Source organism: Nicotiana attenuata, chromosome 7 (assembly GCF_001879085.1).
Source record: "Nicotiana attenuata strain UT chromosome 7, NIATTr2, whole genome shotgun sequence".
In the NCBI taxonomy this organism is placed as follows: domain Eukaryota; kingdom Viridiplantae; phylum Streptophyta; class Magnoliopsida; order Solanales; family Solanaceae; genus Nicotiana; species Nicotiana attenuata.
In genome coordinates this window covers 70,580,309-70,596,488 of record NC_031995.1, presented here as the reverse complement: position 1 = coordinate 70,596,488, position 16,180 = coordinate 70,580,309, and the positions used below count along the sequence as shown (strand labels likewise).

General features: G+C 37.4%; 1 protein-coding gene across 1 annotated transcript; it reads right to left on the bottom strand.

The window, feature by feature from the left end:
- Positions 11,574 to 15,610, bottom strand: LOC109229281 (zinc transporter 6, chloroplastic). Its single transcript, XM_019394668.1, has 2 exons — positions 14,664 to 15,610; positions 11,574 to 12,055 (listed from the first exon to the last, which is right to left on the bottom strand). The coding sequence occupies exons 1-2, from the start codon at positions 15,348 to 15,350 to the stop codon at positions 11,741 to 11,743; spliced, it is 1,002 nt and encodes a 333-aa protein (XP_019250213.1). The 5' UTR covers positions 15,351 to 15,610; the 3' UTR covers positions 11,574 to 11,740.

Below are 16,180 nucleotides of genomic sequence, written 5' to 3'. Positions count from 1 at the left end.
CGGGGACGCGGTACGGTCCTTTGCCCATTCACTCGGGTGCAATCAAGAATGCAGCTCGTGATTTCTACTTCGCTATTTGCTTATCTTTGGCTCCTTTGATGTCGAAGGTGTCGACGTTGGTGCCACATCGTGCACCGCGAACATCTCTCTTGCTGCATGATGCTCCTCGTATACCATTTTTATTCCGTCCTTCGTTGGAAACTTCATTATTTGATGAAAGTTTGATGGTACTGCTCTTATGCAGTGTATCCATGGCCTTCCGAGCAAGGCATTGTACCTCATGTCTCCTTCGATGACATGAAACTTGAAATTTTAGGTTGTGCTGGCCACATTGACCGGGAGGGTGATCTCCCTTTTTGTTATCTCATTTGCCATGTTGAATCCGTTGAGGACTCGAGAGGCGGGCATGATCTGGTCGAGCAGTCTGAGCTGCACCACAACCCCCGACCTAATAATGTTGGCCGAGCTACCTAGATCCACAAGCACACGTTTAATTTGAAATGTATTCACAAGAAAAGAAATTACCAATGTGTCGTTATGAGGCTGAGACAGGGTCTCGGTGTCTTCTTCACTGAATGTGAGGGCGTCCTCGGGTGTGTAACCTCGAGTCCGTTTTTCCTAGGTGATGGATATTTTTGTTCGTTTGACAATGGGTTCCTGTGGGATGACGATTCCTCCAACGATCATGTGGATGACATGTTGCGGCTCTTCTGTTTCATTTTTCCTGTTCGCCTCTCTTTCCCGAAATTGATTTTTGACCCGATCGCTGAGGAACTCTCTGAGGTGCCCTTTGCTGATTAGTCGGGCTACTTCTTCTCGGAGCTGTATGCTATCTTCGGTCCTATGACCGTGTGTGCCGTGAAACTCGCACACCAGGTTAGGGTTCCTTTGTGACGGATCTGATAGTACTGGTTTTGGCCACCTGGTGTCTTTGATTTTACCTATGGCCGATACAATGTCCGAAACATCAATGTTGAAGTTGTACTCAGATAATTGAGGTGCCTCCATTGGTCCTACATGTCTGTCGAATCCGGCTCTACTCACGAGTCCCCGAGGATTCTGACCTCGATCTTTCCTTCGGTCGTTTCGGGGTATATTACGCCTTGGGATGTTTCTTTGGTCTTCAGTGTACGATTGGTACCTTTCCTTGTTTGGCTTTGGTTCCTTTGCCAGGATCCTGCTAGGATATACTGAGCCCGAGGGGGCTCCTAGTTGGTCATCCTCGACCCTAATCTTTGATTGATACCGGTTGTGGACAACCGCCCAAGTCACGGCGGGATATTCAACCAAGTTCTGCTTTAGCTTCTTCGAAGTAAGTCACGGCGGGATACTCAACCAAGTTCTGCTTTAGCTGCTTCGAAGTTATCGAGCTTCGTTCGTTCAAACCTTGGGTGAAGGCCTGCACAGCCCAATCATCGGAGACCGGTGGTAATTCTATTCGCTCCATTTGAAAGCAAGATACAAACTCCTATAGCATCTCGTTTTCTTTCTGTTTGATTTTGAAGACATCGGATTTCTTTGTAGCAACCTTGATGGCACCGGCATGTGCCTTTATAAAAGAATCTGCCAGCATGGCAACTAAGTCTATCGAATTCGGGAATAGGTTGTTATACCACATCATAGCCCCTTTTGAAAGTGTTTCTCCGAATTTTTTAAACAGGACAGATTCAATCTCGTCGTCCTTCAGGTCATTTCCTTTTACACCACAAGTGTAGGCAATGATGTGCTTGTTCGGGTTCGAGGTTCCGTTGTACTTCGGGAGATCGGGCATTCTGAATTTCTTCGGGATGGGCTTTGGAGCAGCACTCGATGGGAATGGCCTCTGTACGAATTTCTTTGAATCTACACCCTTCAGAATTGGGATGCGCCTGGGATCTTATCGATCCATGAATTGTAGGTCTCCACTTTTTTGTCGTTAGCTTCTATCTTCTTTTCGCCCGATTCAATCCATTTTGCGAGGTCCTCGAGCATCTTCATAATAGCAGGGTCGGCTACTGACCTGTTGTTGCTCGATCTTTCCGGTACCTGTTCGGCTTGAGGAGCCACTTCCGATGCTGCTGTGCTTGGAGTTTTTTGGTGGCTTTGCAGTTGAGCAATCGCCAGCTGTTGTGCCTGCAACATTTCAAAAATGACATGAAGGCTAACCTCTCGTTTCTCCCGAGCTGGGGTTCTCTGAGCTTCTTGTTGGTTTTCTTGGCATATGTTCCTGTTAGTGTGGGAGCTTATATCGACGTGTTGGGCATTGCTTGAACCCACATCCACGGGGATTGGTTCTGGTGCGTCCTTAGGGTTTCGCGGTGGCCCACCGGTGCCTAGAACAGCTACACCATTCTCTCCATGGTCCTCAGGATCGTTGTGCATTCACTGAGTTAGACATTTTGACCTGAAATCAAATCTTCTTGGGCAAGAAAAAGTGTGAAGAATAACTTGTGTTTTTAATAAACCAGCACTAAAACAATCACTATTATTTTTAGCCCCACGGTGGGCGCCAAACTGTTTACCTTGAAAGTGGTAATTGCAATTAAATTTGATTTCGTGGTTCTAAAAATACGTGATTTATTTAATGCTAGTTGTATGATGATAGATGCTAAGTGTGAGTCGAGAAAATAAGATAAGAGCTTGAAGACAATATATTATGCAAACCGAATGGCTGTGAATCGGGGCCTCGAGCTAGCCTAAGCTGGGCCTTGAGGTCGGGCTAAAATGCCTGACTGGGAATGGCCAATGAAGAACTAACAATTCTGAGAGCCTTGATGGTGGCTCTTTATGATCAATGATGAGTAAAAAATGAAGAAGCAATCAATGAAACACAATAAATGTAAGCAATAAATCAAAGGAAAGACAATGGAGAATGTTTAAGTTAGAGAGCAGAGAATGTTCTTGTTCTTGTATTGAATATCATGTGCGCAAGAAATGACAAGGGTCCCCTTTATATAGGAGGGGGAACAAGGGTCCCCTTTATATAGGAGGGGGAATCCCAACATAGTACATGTGCATTTATTACAAAGATATGCATCTGATACAACCATTTATTACAAAGATATGCGGCCGGTACATCCATTTAATGTTACGGTACGGACTTGTACTATTCTTGTAGACCTGGTCAACTCTAACCACGTGCTTTGGGGATTTCCCGCTTGTCCATCATAGCCACCGATTTGTACTGCCCCGAGGACGAACATAGGGAATCCTCGGGGTCGAACCTCGAGCTGTTCATCGAGCCTTCTGGAGACGGTCTATGGAGCGTCATAATAATCATAAAATCGGACTCTCCGATTTTAGCCGTATACATTGATCTTCCCTAGTTGAGATGTACGTTGTTGGAGTGTACATATGTTCCATTGCTCGGGGGCGAGCAAGAGTTTTAGTGTGGTGTGTTGATATTCGGCTTAAAGTATGTATATTTATGTGCATGTTGCCTCATATTTTCCTCATATTTCGTAAATTTCGGATGTGTAATTTAATAATGTGTGCTAATTAGTGGTATTTTATGTGTAGGAATCTTCCGTAGGCAATTTGGGGTGAAAGTGCGAATTGAAGAGAAAAGGGGAAGAAACTAGAAGAAGCCACAAAATTTCCAGCGCCCTACGCTACCCTGGGCGTTGGTGACGGGAACTTGTCCTATTTCGTCGGGGACTTGGTTATTTCGACCCAAGATGCCCCAACTTGTATAAAATCAAGTCTAAACCTATTTTGGAGGGGGAGGCGCCACTTTGAGAGAGAAACACAAGTATGGAATACTCGGGAGCACGAAATTCATCAATTCTTCCATCCTCCATCTAGTATTCATAGCTTTTATGTGCAAAAATAATATTTTGATTATCTTTATGAACATGAGTGGCTAAGAACCTCGTTATTCTTATGGGTCTTTCTGGACTATTGTAATTTGACGTTTGATTGTGTTGCTTGATTTTATTATATTTATTTGTTTATTCAATCTTGCACTTTTTTATTCTATTGTGTAGCTAACAATAGAGTACTATCTACAAATTTATAGTTGACTCGAAAGTGAGAACTATAAATTGCATATAGGATTGAATAGAGTAAGTTCTTGAATTCGAGTATCGAAGTATAGATGCGCGATTAGGATAGACATATTCTAGTTGCCTTACAAGGTTATTTTTGCAGGAATATACATGTGTTCTTGTCAAGTTTGATTTTATAGACATATAATCTTAGGTTGGCTTGAATAGGCAAGTGAAGCATCGAAAGAACTTTGCGAGCATAATAAACCCTGCTAATCAACAAATTAGATAAGTCAAAGTGATTACATCAAACGGAAAAACCCAATAGGAGAGACATGTATCCCATAACCCTAGAATGTCCTCATCTTATTGAAATCTTCCTAAGTGTTTGTTTTCTTTACTTGCGATCTTATTTTCTTGCTTGCTTATTAGTTCGAAGCAATTTAGTTATAGAAATCACAATCATATTTTTCACACTCACTTGAGCATTAAATTTGTAAATAGTTTGGATTGGAAAATAGTTGATCATAAATCCTCGTAAGAACGATACTTTCCTATCACTTTATTACATATCGACCACGTATATTTGCGTGTGCGTTTGGACTCAACAACTATCAACTCTTCCGTGTGAGGATGTAATTGTCGAGCAAATTATATTGGAAAGTAGATGGAAATAACCTTCGCCACCTCAACATTTTATTTGCAGGCTCCAATATTTTATTGTACTATCAACTTCTTTCTCGAGACGTTCAAATAAGGCATAAAATGTTTGGAGATCAATGTTTATTACATGCTCTCTATTAATAAAGATTGCACATTCTCTATTGAGTAGATAATTTTGGAATATTTTTATTATTATTTAAAAGCTCCTTTGATGTGCCAATAGAGAGAAGCTACCTTCTCTCTAATTCCTTTTCGTCTTCATCTTCTAAAAAGCTCCTACTACTAAAAAGTATGACCAATCTAATACACTTCACCAATCAAACCTCCCTGATTCCTCCAAAACCACCCGACATCTTTGTTAGTAAAAAAAACCATTATAATGGGGACACTGAAGGGCTTATTACACAACCTACCCCAACCTCTCCATCCCCTCAAAACCCTACACCTACCTTCAAAGATATGCTACTAGCAAATTCAGAAGAAAATACCATATCCATGCAGCAAAGGGAAGCCTACACTCAACCCATATCATACGACTCCCCCATGGACGATTTAGAACAAGCTCGCCCGTATACGCATGAGATGGAAGCAAAAACAACAACAACAACTACAAACCCAGTGTGACCCCAGCAGGTGAGGTTTGGGGAGGGTAGTCTGTACGCAGACCTTACCCCTACCTAATACAGGTAAAGAGGTTGTTTCCAAGATGGAAGCAATTAGTGAAAAATTAAAAGTTTACCTATCAGTGGAAGATCTCCAACGCATCTATCATCCTTGGAAATATTCACCCATTATCAAACTCATGGGTAAACGTATCCTTCGTCACTAACTAAAAAGGAAAGTACAAGAGTTAGGAAACCTACTGAACATTTCACACTCATGGATCTTGGAGCAGATTATTACATAATCAAGTTAACAAGGAAAAAAAGTTGATTCGTGCATTGAATAATGGTCCATAATTAATTAGTGGTTTACTTCTATCGGTCCAGAAATGGGAGCCTCAATTTGTGGCAAGTGAAGCCAAACAATTATATCAGCGGTATGGATACGATTATCACAGCTCCCAACAGAGTTATACGATGGTGTTATACTACAAAAAATTGAGAATAAAATAGGCAAACTACTAGGAATTGATGCCTACACAACATCAACGATAAGAGGTCGATATGCAAGGTCATGTGTTGAAGTACCGATGAATTTACCTGTCAAACCCTTTATTTTTATTGGATCCTATAAACAACAAATCCTATATGAAGGAGAAAATTTCTTGTGCAAAAATTGTGGCAGATTAGGCCACAATCCCATCAATTGCCCATATTCAATGTTGCAAACTGCCAAGGCCAATTCACAAAAAAAATGATCAAGCAACCAATGAACCGGACATAGATGAAGGAGATTGGAAGACAATATCCTTTACCAAAAAGAAGGTTCCCGGTACACGTCCAAAACCTCCAATCAAGACAGCAACAACAAGTATTAATGTAAAAATATTCGATGCTGCCACATGTAAATATCTTAATACCCAAAAATATAGGTACATTGAAAAGGAGCATGCTATTATTTCTGACACTGACAAAAAATCAAAAATGGTTCTTCCAAAACTTTTAAATCTTCCAAACAGACCTTAGATACGTCCAACAAATTTCTCCACCTTCTAAATGCGCCCACTGTTTGTAATGAAACCAGTATTTCATTAACAAATGGTTTAGAAGACAACCAATGCATGCAAATGGAAATGAACATTCCTAATGATAGGCTCTTACACGTGGAGCCAACTGAAGAAACATTGATATTTGTAAATCAATCATTGGATCAAAAATTAATAAAATAAAATATTACTACCAACCCTTGAAATGTTAAAAAATTACTTCCGCCCACAAACTTTTCTAACATAATTCTTAATAATACTAACAAAAACTCTATCCATAATGAGTCCACAATACACTTTGCCATGCATGCACAAGCTCACTGCCAAATGGAAGTAAAAAAGCAATATGTGGGAAAAAATAAATCTACAAATGATCTTGTTAAAATCTACACGTTACTCCACTCATCTTCCATGCAAACTGATCCCACAAAGGGTAACACTAACCCTACTTTTTAATCATCACCTCCGATCAAAATCCATAATATAAACACCATCGTTAGTAAAAATGCCAAGGCTATCATTCACAGCGAGAAGGAGATTCAGATTAGTCCATATCCTTCATCAACAGAGGAACTAAACAATGAACAATCTTCCACCACTCCCTCTTCATCTACCAAATCAGCCACTCTTTTTCACATTTCCTCCTCCATCACAGAATTACCAACTAACATCATGGCTAGAAGCGGGCTATTTGGGTCATGCCATCACCTTCAACATCCAAATCAATAGGAAAGAAATGGTGATAATAATTCAAGACGCACGTTATCTAGCCCAACTTATCTCAGAGGGAATGCATCTGGCGATGAACAATTACACAAACCAAATATGGATCAATGACATACTCAACCCCCAAGCCCCCAACACAAACCACACATTGATATAAACAATGCAATCTCAGTGGAACCTTCCACAAATACCAACCAACACTACCCACTAAATCTACCAATAAACCTTCCCTTCTTTCCTCCTGAGGAGAAATCGACCCTAAACCCAGAATTTATGTCATGGAACATGCATGCAAGCAAGGAGGAAGCACAGCCAGTGAACAACCAACCTATCAACATGCACTCAGTTCCCTAACACAATGCACAAGAACCAAATCCAGTAAAGGAAGAAGAAGAACTCCCACAACAAGGTATGGAACGGAGTATGGAGTTTTCAAGCCTAAACAAAGTAAAAATACTTCTCTTCCCAGATATGTGGAGCAAGAAGTACATCTTCAGCTGCCACAACACGATGCACAAATGCTCAATGCACATACGCCCACTACAAGATTCAACTGTATGGAAGCAAGCAGTGATACTAGTGCCATCAAGGAGTAGGAACCACAACTCTGTGGAAATAGAAGCGAACACCAACCAAAAACAATCAATACAAATGAATAGGCCCTTTAGTATAGTTTTCTGGAATGTAAGAGGAGCAAACAATGATGATTTCCATAGGAACTTCCGGGAACTCATTGATACACATAGGTCATGCATGGTAGCTTTACTAGAAACCAGGATGACAACCCATGCTACACTTCTCGATGATTTTTATTTCTCGAAGTTAATAGAGGTACCAGCTGAGGGGCAAGTAGGTGGCATGGCTATTCTCTATAACCATAACCTCATCATAGTGCAACATCTTACTAGGAGAGGGCAAAAAAATGTCATTGACTTAGGTTTTAAGGGATGCAAGTTTGTATGGTCAAATCATAGGAGAAGAAAAAAAGGCCTTATTATGGAAAGGCTTGATCGAGTGGTCAACGAAGAGTGGCTACAAACATTTCCTAATGCCACAGTCACCCACCTTCCCAAAACAAATTCCGACAATAATCCTATTCTAGTCAAATTAAATAACCCTTACAATAATTCAAAGCGGCCCTTTATGTTAGGAAATATATGGTGTACCCATCCTGAATTCCCCAATGTGGTAGCATCAAACTGGAATAATAAAGACCTCCTAGAAGCTACAAATTCTTTTTCTAAAAGTATCATAGTATGGGAAAAATCAACTTTTGGTATCATTCTGAAAAATAAAAAGAGGATCCTAGCACGACTAGCTGGTATCAAAAATTCTATCAATTATGAATAGAATCATTTCTTACAAGATCTTGAACAATCCCTAACAAACAAATTCAATAATATCCTCAAATTGGAAGAGGAATATTGAAAATTTAGATCTCGTATTAATTGGCTTAACGATGGGGATGCAAACACTAAAAAATTTCACATAGCAGCATCCCATAGAAAAAGACAAAATCATATCAGTTTTTTTAAGAATGCTGAAGGTAATTGGATTGACAATCAAAAAGATCTTCTTTATTATGCTCATGACCATTTGAAATATGTGTTCACTACTAACCACTCTTTAACAAATTGGTCCAGCATTAAGCTGAGTACCACTAGCTTTGACAACATAGATCTTTCTGAGCTAGAAAACTCACTACTAGATAGTGAAATCAATTCAGCCTTGTTCTCCTTCAAACCATTTAAGTCACCTGGTCCAGACGGTTTGCACCCTTTTTTTTACAAAAGATATTGGCATATCGTAGGTAAATCAGTCCGAACCTTCTGCCACAAAATATTCGATGAAAATAGAATCCCTAGTGAAATAAATATCAGATACTTGTGTCTAATTCCAAAATTTCCCAATGCAAATAACCTAAACAACTTTAGGCCAATAGGCCTGTGCAACACTATTTACAAAATTACCACAAAAATTATAGTAAATAGACTAAAGCCTTTCCTGGACAAGCTAATTAGCCCTTCCCAATCAAGTTTAATAAAAAACAGGAGAGCAAGTGATAATGCTATTATTATCCAGGAAGTAATTAACTATTTTAAAAAAAAATAGTGGTAAAGTTGGAGACATGTTAGTTAAGATCGATCTAGAAAAAGCTTTCGATAAAGTGGAACTATCATTTATTTACCGAATATTATTATACTTTAAGTTCCCTACAAAGATATCTAAACTTAATATGTCTTGCATCACTACAAGCTCAATAGTAGTTCTAGTAAATAGATCCAAAACAAACTACTTCTGTCCTAGTAGAGGTATTAGGCAAGGCGACCCAATGTCTCCATATATTTTTATTTTATGTATGAAATTGCTATCTAGGTATATATACCATCAAGTTGACATCAAGGGATGGGATACCTATTAAACTAAGTTTCAAAGGGCCCCCTTTGTCACACTTATCTTTGCAGATGATCAAGTTCTAACGGGGAAAGCAAATAGCAAAACATGTTCCACTATCCGTAAGGGTCTAGACTTTTTTTGTGTGAATTATTTGGACAAAATATCAACTACAATAAATCTAGAATTATTTTCTCCAAGAATTGTACTAACAATTGTATTGCCAACATCTCCACAGGATTAGGTATCAAAAGTAATATGTCCCTTGGGAAATATTTAGGTTTTCCAATTATTAACGGGAATCCTACACATAAGGACTACCAACACATTATCGATAATATGCGTGCTAGATTATCAGGCTGGAAAATAAATTGTATGAACTTAGCAGGGAGAGCCACTCTGATTTCATCAACCCTTTCAAGCCTCCCAGCTTACTATATACAATATACCCTCCTACCCTTAAAAAAAATTGATAAATTACAAAGGAATTTTCTATGGGGTACTACTGACACCAAAAAGAAACTACATCTTCTTAATTGGGATATAGTCACAAACAAAAAGGAATATGGTGGATTGGGGATAAAGAAAGCTAAATCAAAAAGCTTAGCCCTACTAGCTGGTCTAGCATGAAGATTAGCTAATAATCCTCTTAACCTTTTGGCACATGCAATCACCAACAAATATAGTAATCATTCTAAATACAACACTTCCTTTATCTGGAAAAGCATTACCACAATATGGTCAATCTGCCAACAAGGAGTAGGATGGTCTATTCATCATAATTCTCCTCTTAATATTTGGGATACTAAGTGGATCCCTAGCTGTAACACTCTTAGGAATTATGTTACAGGACCTCTCAACAAACATAAAACTACTCTATCGGTTAAAAATATTGTTTCTAACAACGTTTGGGACCTGGGAAAAATTTCGTTTAATATCCCTACTGATATACAAGGAAGGATTACTGCCATCATTATCGACCCAGGGGCTAACAAGGATACCTTAATATGGGTATGAGAAATAATAGCACCTTCATAATAAATCCGAGCTATGACTTAATTGACAGAAGTCCTACACAGAAAAAATTTAATTAGACCTGGAAGCTCATGTGCCCTAACAAAATCAAACACTTCCTCTGGCTTTGTCACCATAATAAATTACCTTGTAGATATCATTTGGCACGTATAGGAATGAATATTAATGGATTGTCTACTATTTGTAGAAAGGATACTGAAGATATTCGTCATATATTTATGGGATGCTTTGTGGCAAAAAAATTACAAGAACAATTAGGTCTAGTGATTAAATGTCCAAACAATAACGACTGGCTAAACTACCTTAGGGAGCTAGCTCCATGCATACCCAGTAACTACATCTCTTGGTCTAATGTATTCCCATTTGTCATTTGGAATACCTGCCTAAATAGAAATAAGAATTAAATAAACAACACTTCGAAATGAATTTTCATACCCTTTATATTAAATCAAGCCACTCAATACAAGCTATTAACTGACCGTGAGACTAATCTAGACAGACAAATTCAAATAAGAGTTGGTGGTCAGCGCCACGTACAGGTTAGTACAAATGAAACATAAACGGAGCATTCAAATAGAGGGGAGCACATGGAGGAGTAGGAGGTGTATTTAGGAACTCCGGTGGGAAATGGGTCCTAGAATTCCAAATGAAAACTTATGCAAATTCAACCATCCAAACAGAACTACAAGCCCTCTACCAAGGACTACATCTTGCTCATGACATGAAGTTGCAGCCTTTAGAGGTGGAAACAGATGCCACACGTGTAATTATCTATATTAACAATGGCTGTATAATTTATGACTCTATCATTAATATATGCAGGTAGTTAATTTTCAGAATGGGCATAGTAGTGATCTAGCATAACTTTCGTCAAGGCAATGAAGTGGCTCATCTTTTGGCAAAGCAGGCATACATACTTCCTAGTATCAATAAACTCTATTGTCTAGTTAATCCTCCAACTGATATCACAACCAGGATGCTGGCGGACAAAGTGAGAGAGGTTCATATTAAAACTGTTTGTTCTAATAGTTGTAGGCATCTGGCAAAATGTTGTAACCAAAATGCTACGCATGGGTTATCCTCTCTATGTAATGATCCTCAGGATCAAAACTACTGTAGTGTGTAATTTCTCGTGAAATAAATTCCTTGTTTATCAACAAAAAAATAAATTTATTGTTTTATTTTCCTTGCCGAGGTGTCTATGTTTGTCAGCAAAGGATATAAAAATACACAGGAAAAAATTAATGACAAAACCTAAGTTTCTAGTTCCAAAAAAGCTAACAACTAAGGATACACAAGTTCATTATTTTCAAGCCCAAAGAGCAAGGATTGACATAGATGTAGAACCAAGAACAAGAGCTAAAAAAGATGCCTTTTTCAAGAATGGTTGGCCACTCATCAATTTGTTGTGAAAGAAATCAAGAGCAATAAGATCAACGAGAGCCATATATATAAGTATACCAGAAGACAAAGATCCCAGCAAACCTTCAAGGATTAATGCATTTGGGCTTGTGTCATCGTACCCTGTTACTGAGAACACTATCATCCCCAATACTATACCCATTGGTGTTGTCACTGAGAACATGAAGCTCATGTAGGCTGTCGTTCCAAAGCAAAATCCCGCCTGTAATAAACATAAATGTTAAATTAATATTCTATTAACGTTTATTATATGCTGTGGAATTTTAATTTAAGTTCTCATCCTTGTATTTAAAATTCGCACTTTACCTGCCAAACACTTGTCCGCATATGCAGAATTTCTTATTGAACAATAGGCTATAGCGAACAAAAATAGGACCAAACCTATAATTCCCTTTTGACAATCCTTAGGTGAAGCTTTAAAATATATAAAAAGGGCCGTCCGGACCACAAAGGTCTTGTTGATGATTTACTCCACTTACTATTGCATTTTTTTAGCATAATAAGTTAGATTAATTTTAGGATAAATCTACTTTTTTGAATTTAAATTTCAGTTAGATTTTTTAAGTTTGTTGAGATATTTTAGTTTTTTTGAATTCTTGTTATGCAGATTTTTCTGCAGATTATGTTCCTGATTGGCTATTTAAAGCCTTGTTATGCTTGATAAAATAATTGAGAGACATTTTCAATCAATACTTTTAATCTTTTTGCTGCCCCATCTTTAAAAAACCAACATTGGTATCAAGAGCCTCATTGATCTTACGGGATCTGTGAGTTCTTCCAAAAAACCATTTTCAAATCATTTTTAACCAATATCAATTTTTAAACCTATTTTCAAACATGGCAAGCAGCAGTCTCTCTTTGAATGCCCCACAAACTTTCACTGGTGAAAACTATCAGATTTGGTCAGTGAAAATAAAATCATATCTTGAAGCCTATGATTTAAGGGAAGTCGTAATGGAAGATAGACCATTACAACCACTCCCTGCAAATCCTACTCTTGCCCAAATTAAAAACCATTCAGAAGAGAAAACCAAAAAATACAAAGCCAAAACTGTGATTCAAAATTCAGTTGCAGATTCAATTTTTTCTAAAATCATTGAATGTGAGACAGCAAAAGAAGCTTGGGAAAAGCTTAAAAGGAGTACCAAGGAAGTGATCGAGTTAGACAAATGCAGATTTTAAATTTGAAAAGGGATTTTGAATCTCTTAGGATGCAAGAAGACGAGACTATCACTAGGTATTCTGATCGGATTTCTTCTATTGTCAATAGAATCAGGTTGCTTGGCGAGGATTTTAAAGATGACAGAATAGTTGAAAAAATTCTTGTGACGGTTCCAGAGAGATTTGAATCCAAAATTTCCTCTCTAGAAGAGTCTAAAAACCTCTCAACCATCTCTGTTGCAGAATTAATAAGTGCTCTTCAAGCACAAGAACAAAGAAGAGCATTTAGACAAGAAATGGTTACTGAAGTGCTTTTTATGCACAAAACAAAAAAAGAAAAGATCAATTATCCTCTTTGCAAATACTGCAAAAAGAAAACACACCTAGAAAAATTTTGTTGGTGGAGACATGATGCAATATGTGGTATTTGCAAACAAACAGGCCATGTTACAAAAGTGTGTAAGTTCAAAGACGCTCAACACAATCCTCAAGCACAAACAACAAAAGCAGTAATTGAAGAGGAGCAATTATTTTAGAGCAACTGAAGCAAAGAAGGAGTGTTGATGATTTGCTCCAGTTACTATTGCATTTTTTTAGCATAATAAGTTAGATTAATTTTAGGATAAATCTACTTTTTTGAATTTAAATTTCAGTAGATTTTTTAGGTTTATTGAGATATTTTAGTTTTTTTGAATTCTTGTTATGCAGATTTTTCTACAGATTATGCTCCTGATTGGCTATTTAAAGCCTTGTTATGCTTAATAAAATAATTGAGAGACATTTTCAATCAATACTTTTAATCTTTTTGCATCCCCATCTTTAAAAAACCAACAGGTCTATTATACGCAGTCTTACCCTGCATTTTTGCAAGAGGCTGTTTCCACGGCTCGAATCTGTGACCTCCTGGTCACATGGCGGTAACTTTACCAGTTAAGTCAAGGCTTTAAAATATATACAAACAACATAAATAAAAATTTATATCATTAGTTTAATTACAGTTATAATAAATTTCACACCATTTTTAAAATTAACTATTTAATACTTATTGCAGAGAGCTACAAACAGAGGCCTTTTAAAGATGTGATTTTATAAAAATGTTTCACGTTTAATGCATACAAACACATTAATTAATTGCGCATTTTCACCTTCAACTTCCTAGTAGAACTTCAATCGGGCAAGGGTGGCAAAATTGTTAAAAGAATACAGTTAATCGTCCATATTATCCACTAAAAAATGAGTTGGATAATAAACTTTTTAAAAAACGGATCAAATATGGATAAGAATCATATTATCCATTTAGAAAATGGATATCCAATTGATAACTAATGGGTTTAATATTTACATTTGTTAAGCCTCAAAATGAGGGTTCATCAAGTTTGGGAGATTAGGAATTTTTCAAAAGTTATCATATTGAAGAAGTCATGGAAAATATTATTAACCTGTCGGTTAACCCGTTTTTTCTTCGTATTAAATATGGGTCGGATCAGATAATTTATCCGTTTTTATTACCCATTTTCAACCCGAACCATATCCGACCCGACCCGCTCGTTTGCCACCACCTCTACAATCGGGTATCTTTTTAAAAGTAGCTTTTATAAATGCTTAGAGCATGTATCACAATTTAGAAAACGTAATAAATGGTTAATAACCTGAGCAATGCAACCTCCAAGACCCATTCCTTCAAATATCTGGTGAAAGGATAGTGCAGCCACAAGCGGTCTAATAGTGCACTGATTCTGAGACATCCCCATAGTCACCCCTATTATAACAGAATGAAAAATGATTCCTATTTCCAACACCTGCGATACCAATCTCTGCTTCAGCTTCACCAATTCCTCTTCCTCGATGATATCCCCAGTACCCGTTTTTTTACTCACCGTTTCTAATTCTTCACATGTCCCAGTTACTGGTGTATAATCTTTATTACGATTTTGACTATGATCAGCATGCCCATGACTTTCCATATGAGAAGTCGCCGTCAAGTCAACTAACAACGCCGTCAATACACCGATCAATGTTATGAGACCGGAAAACGGGAAATCCTTCCATGGATGACGGGAAGAAACCTGACAATCGGAAAGAGCATTAAAGGCATCTGGAAGGACGTGAACGAGCGACGTGGAAAGAATCACACCAGCCGCGAAGCACTTGATTATTAAAATTGTCTTATCGTAAACCGGTTTCCCATGAAACAAGCGGGCTAAGAAAACCGGCAACGTTACGCCGATAACACTAGTGAAGAATGTCATGAATATTGAAACGAGTTTGAGATTTGCTGCCCCTTTACCGCCTCTACAGGCTAAAGCTTGCGCTGTATCGGTGACACACAAAGCCATTTTTATGTCTTCGATCGGTTTTGGGTTTTGATTTATTGAGATACAGTTGTTTCACACAAAGCCATTTTTATGTCTTCGATCGGTTTTGGGTTTTGATTTATTGAGATACAGTTGTTTCAGTGGGGACTGGTTCAAGGTTGTTACTCTCGTTTCTCGTAATACTCGTACTAATAGTAAATGGGTGAAAATTTTGTGTTAAAAATTAAACTCCCCTTCAACTTTAAACAATAATCATTCTCCCCCCTTTATTTTATATAATACCTTTTTTGCCCTTAAATTTTCAATTTCCTCCTATTCAATACTTTTTTATTATTTGATATTTTTTTTATGGTTTTAGCTATAACTTAAATTATGTAATACCTATTATAAATTGTAATTTTCATTAAATTATAAGCAGAATAAGTAATTAGAGTCAATTAAATTACCTTATCTTTATGATTGTAATTTTAATGTAATGCATATTAAATATATATTTAAGATATATTTTCTTAGTGACGGAGCTAGAAATTCATATAAGAGGATTGACAAATACCCCAATTTTTTTTTATTTCGGATTGAACTAGTGAGCTAAGATAACTTGGGATGTTTTTCAATCCTCTTGTATGAAAAACTCGGATTGAACTTGTGAGCTAAGAAATTAATGAACTCTGTTCTCGTAGCTCACAAATTTTAATTTCTTAGCTCACAAGCTCAATCCGAGTTTTTCATATAAGAGGATTGAAAAACACCCTAAGTTATCTTAGCTCACAAGTTTAATTCGAAATTAAAAAAATTGGGGTGTTTTTCAACCCTCTTATATGAATTTATAGCTCTGTCGCTAAGAAAATATA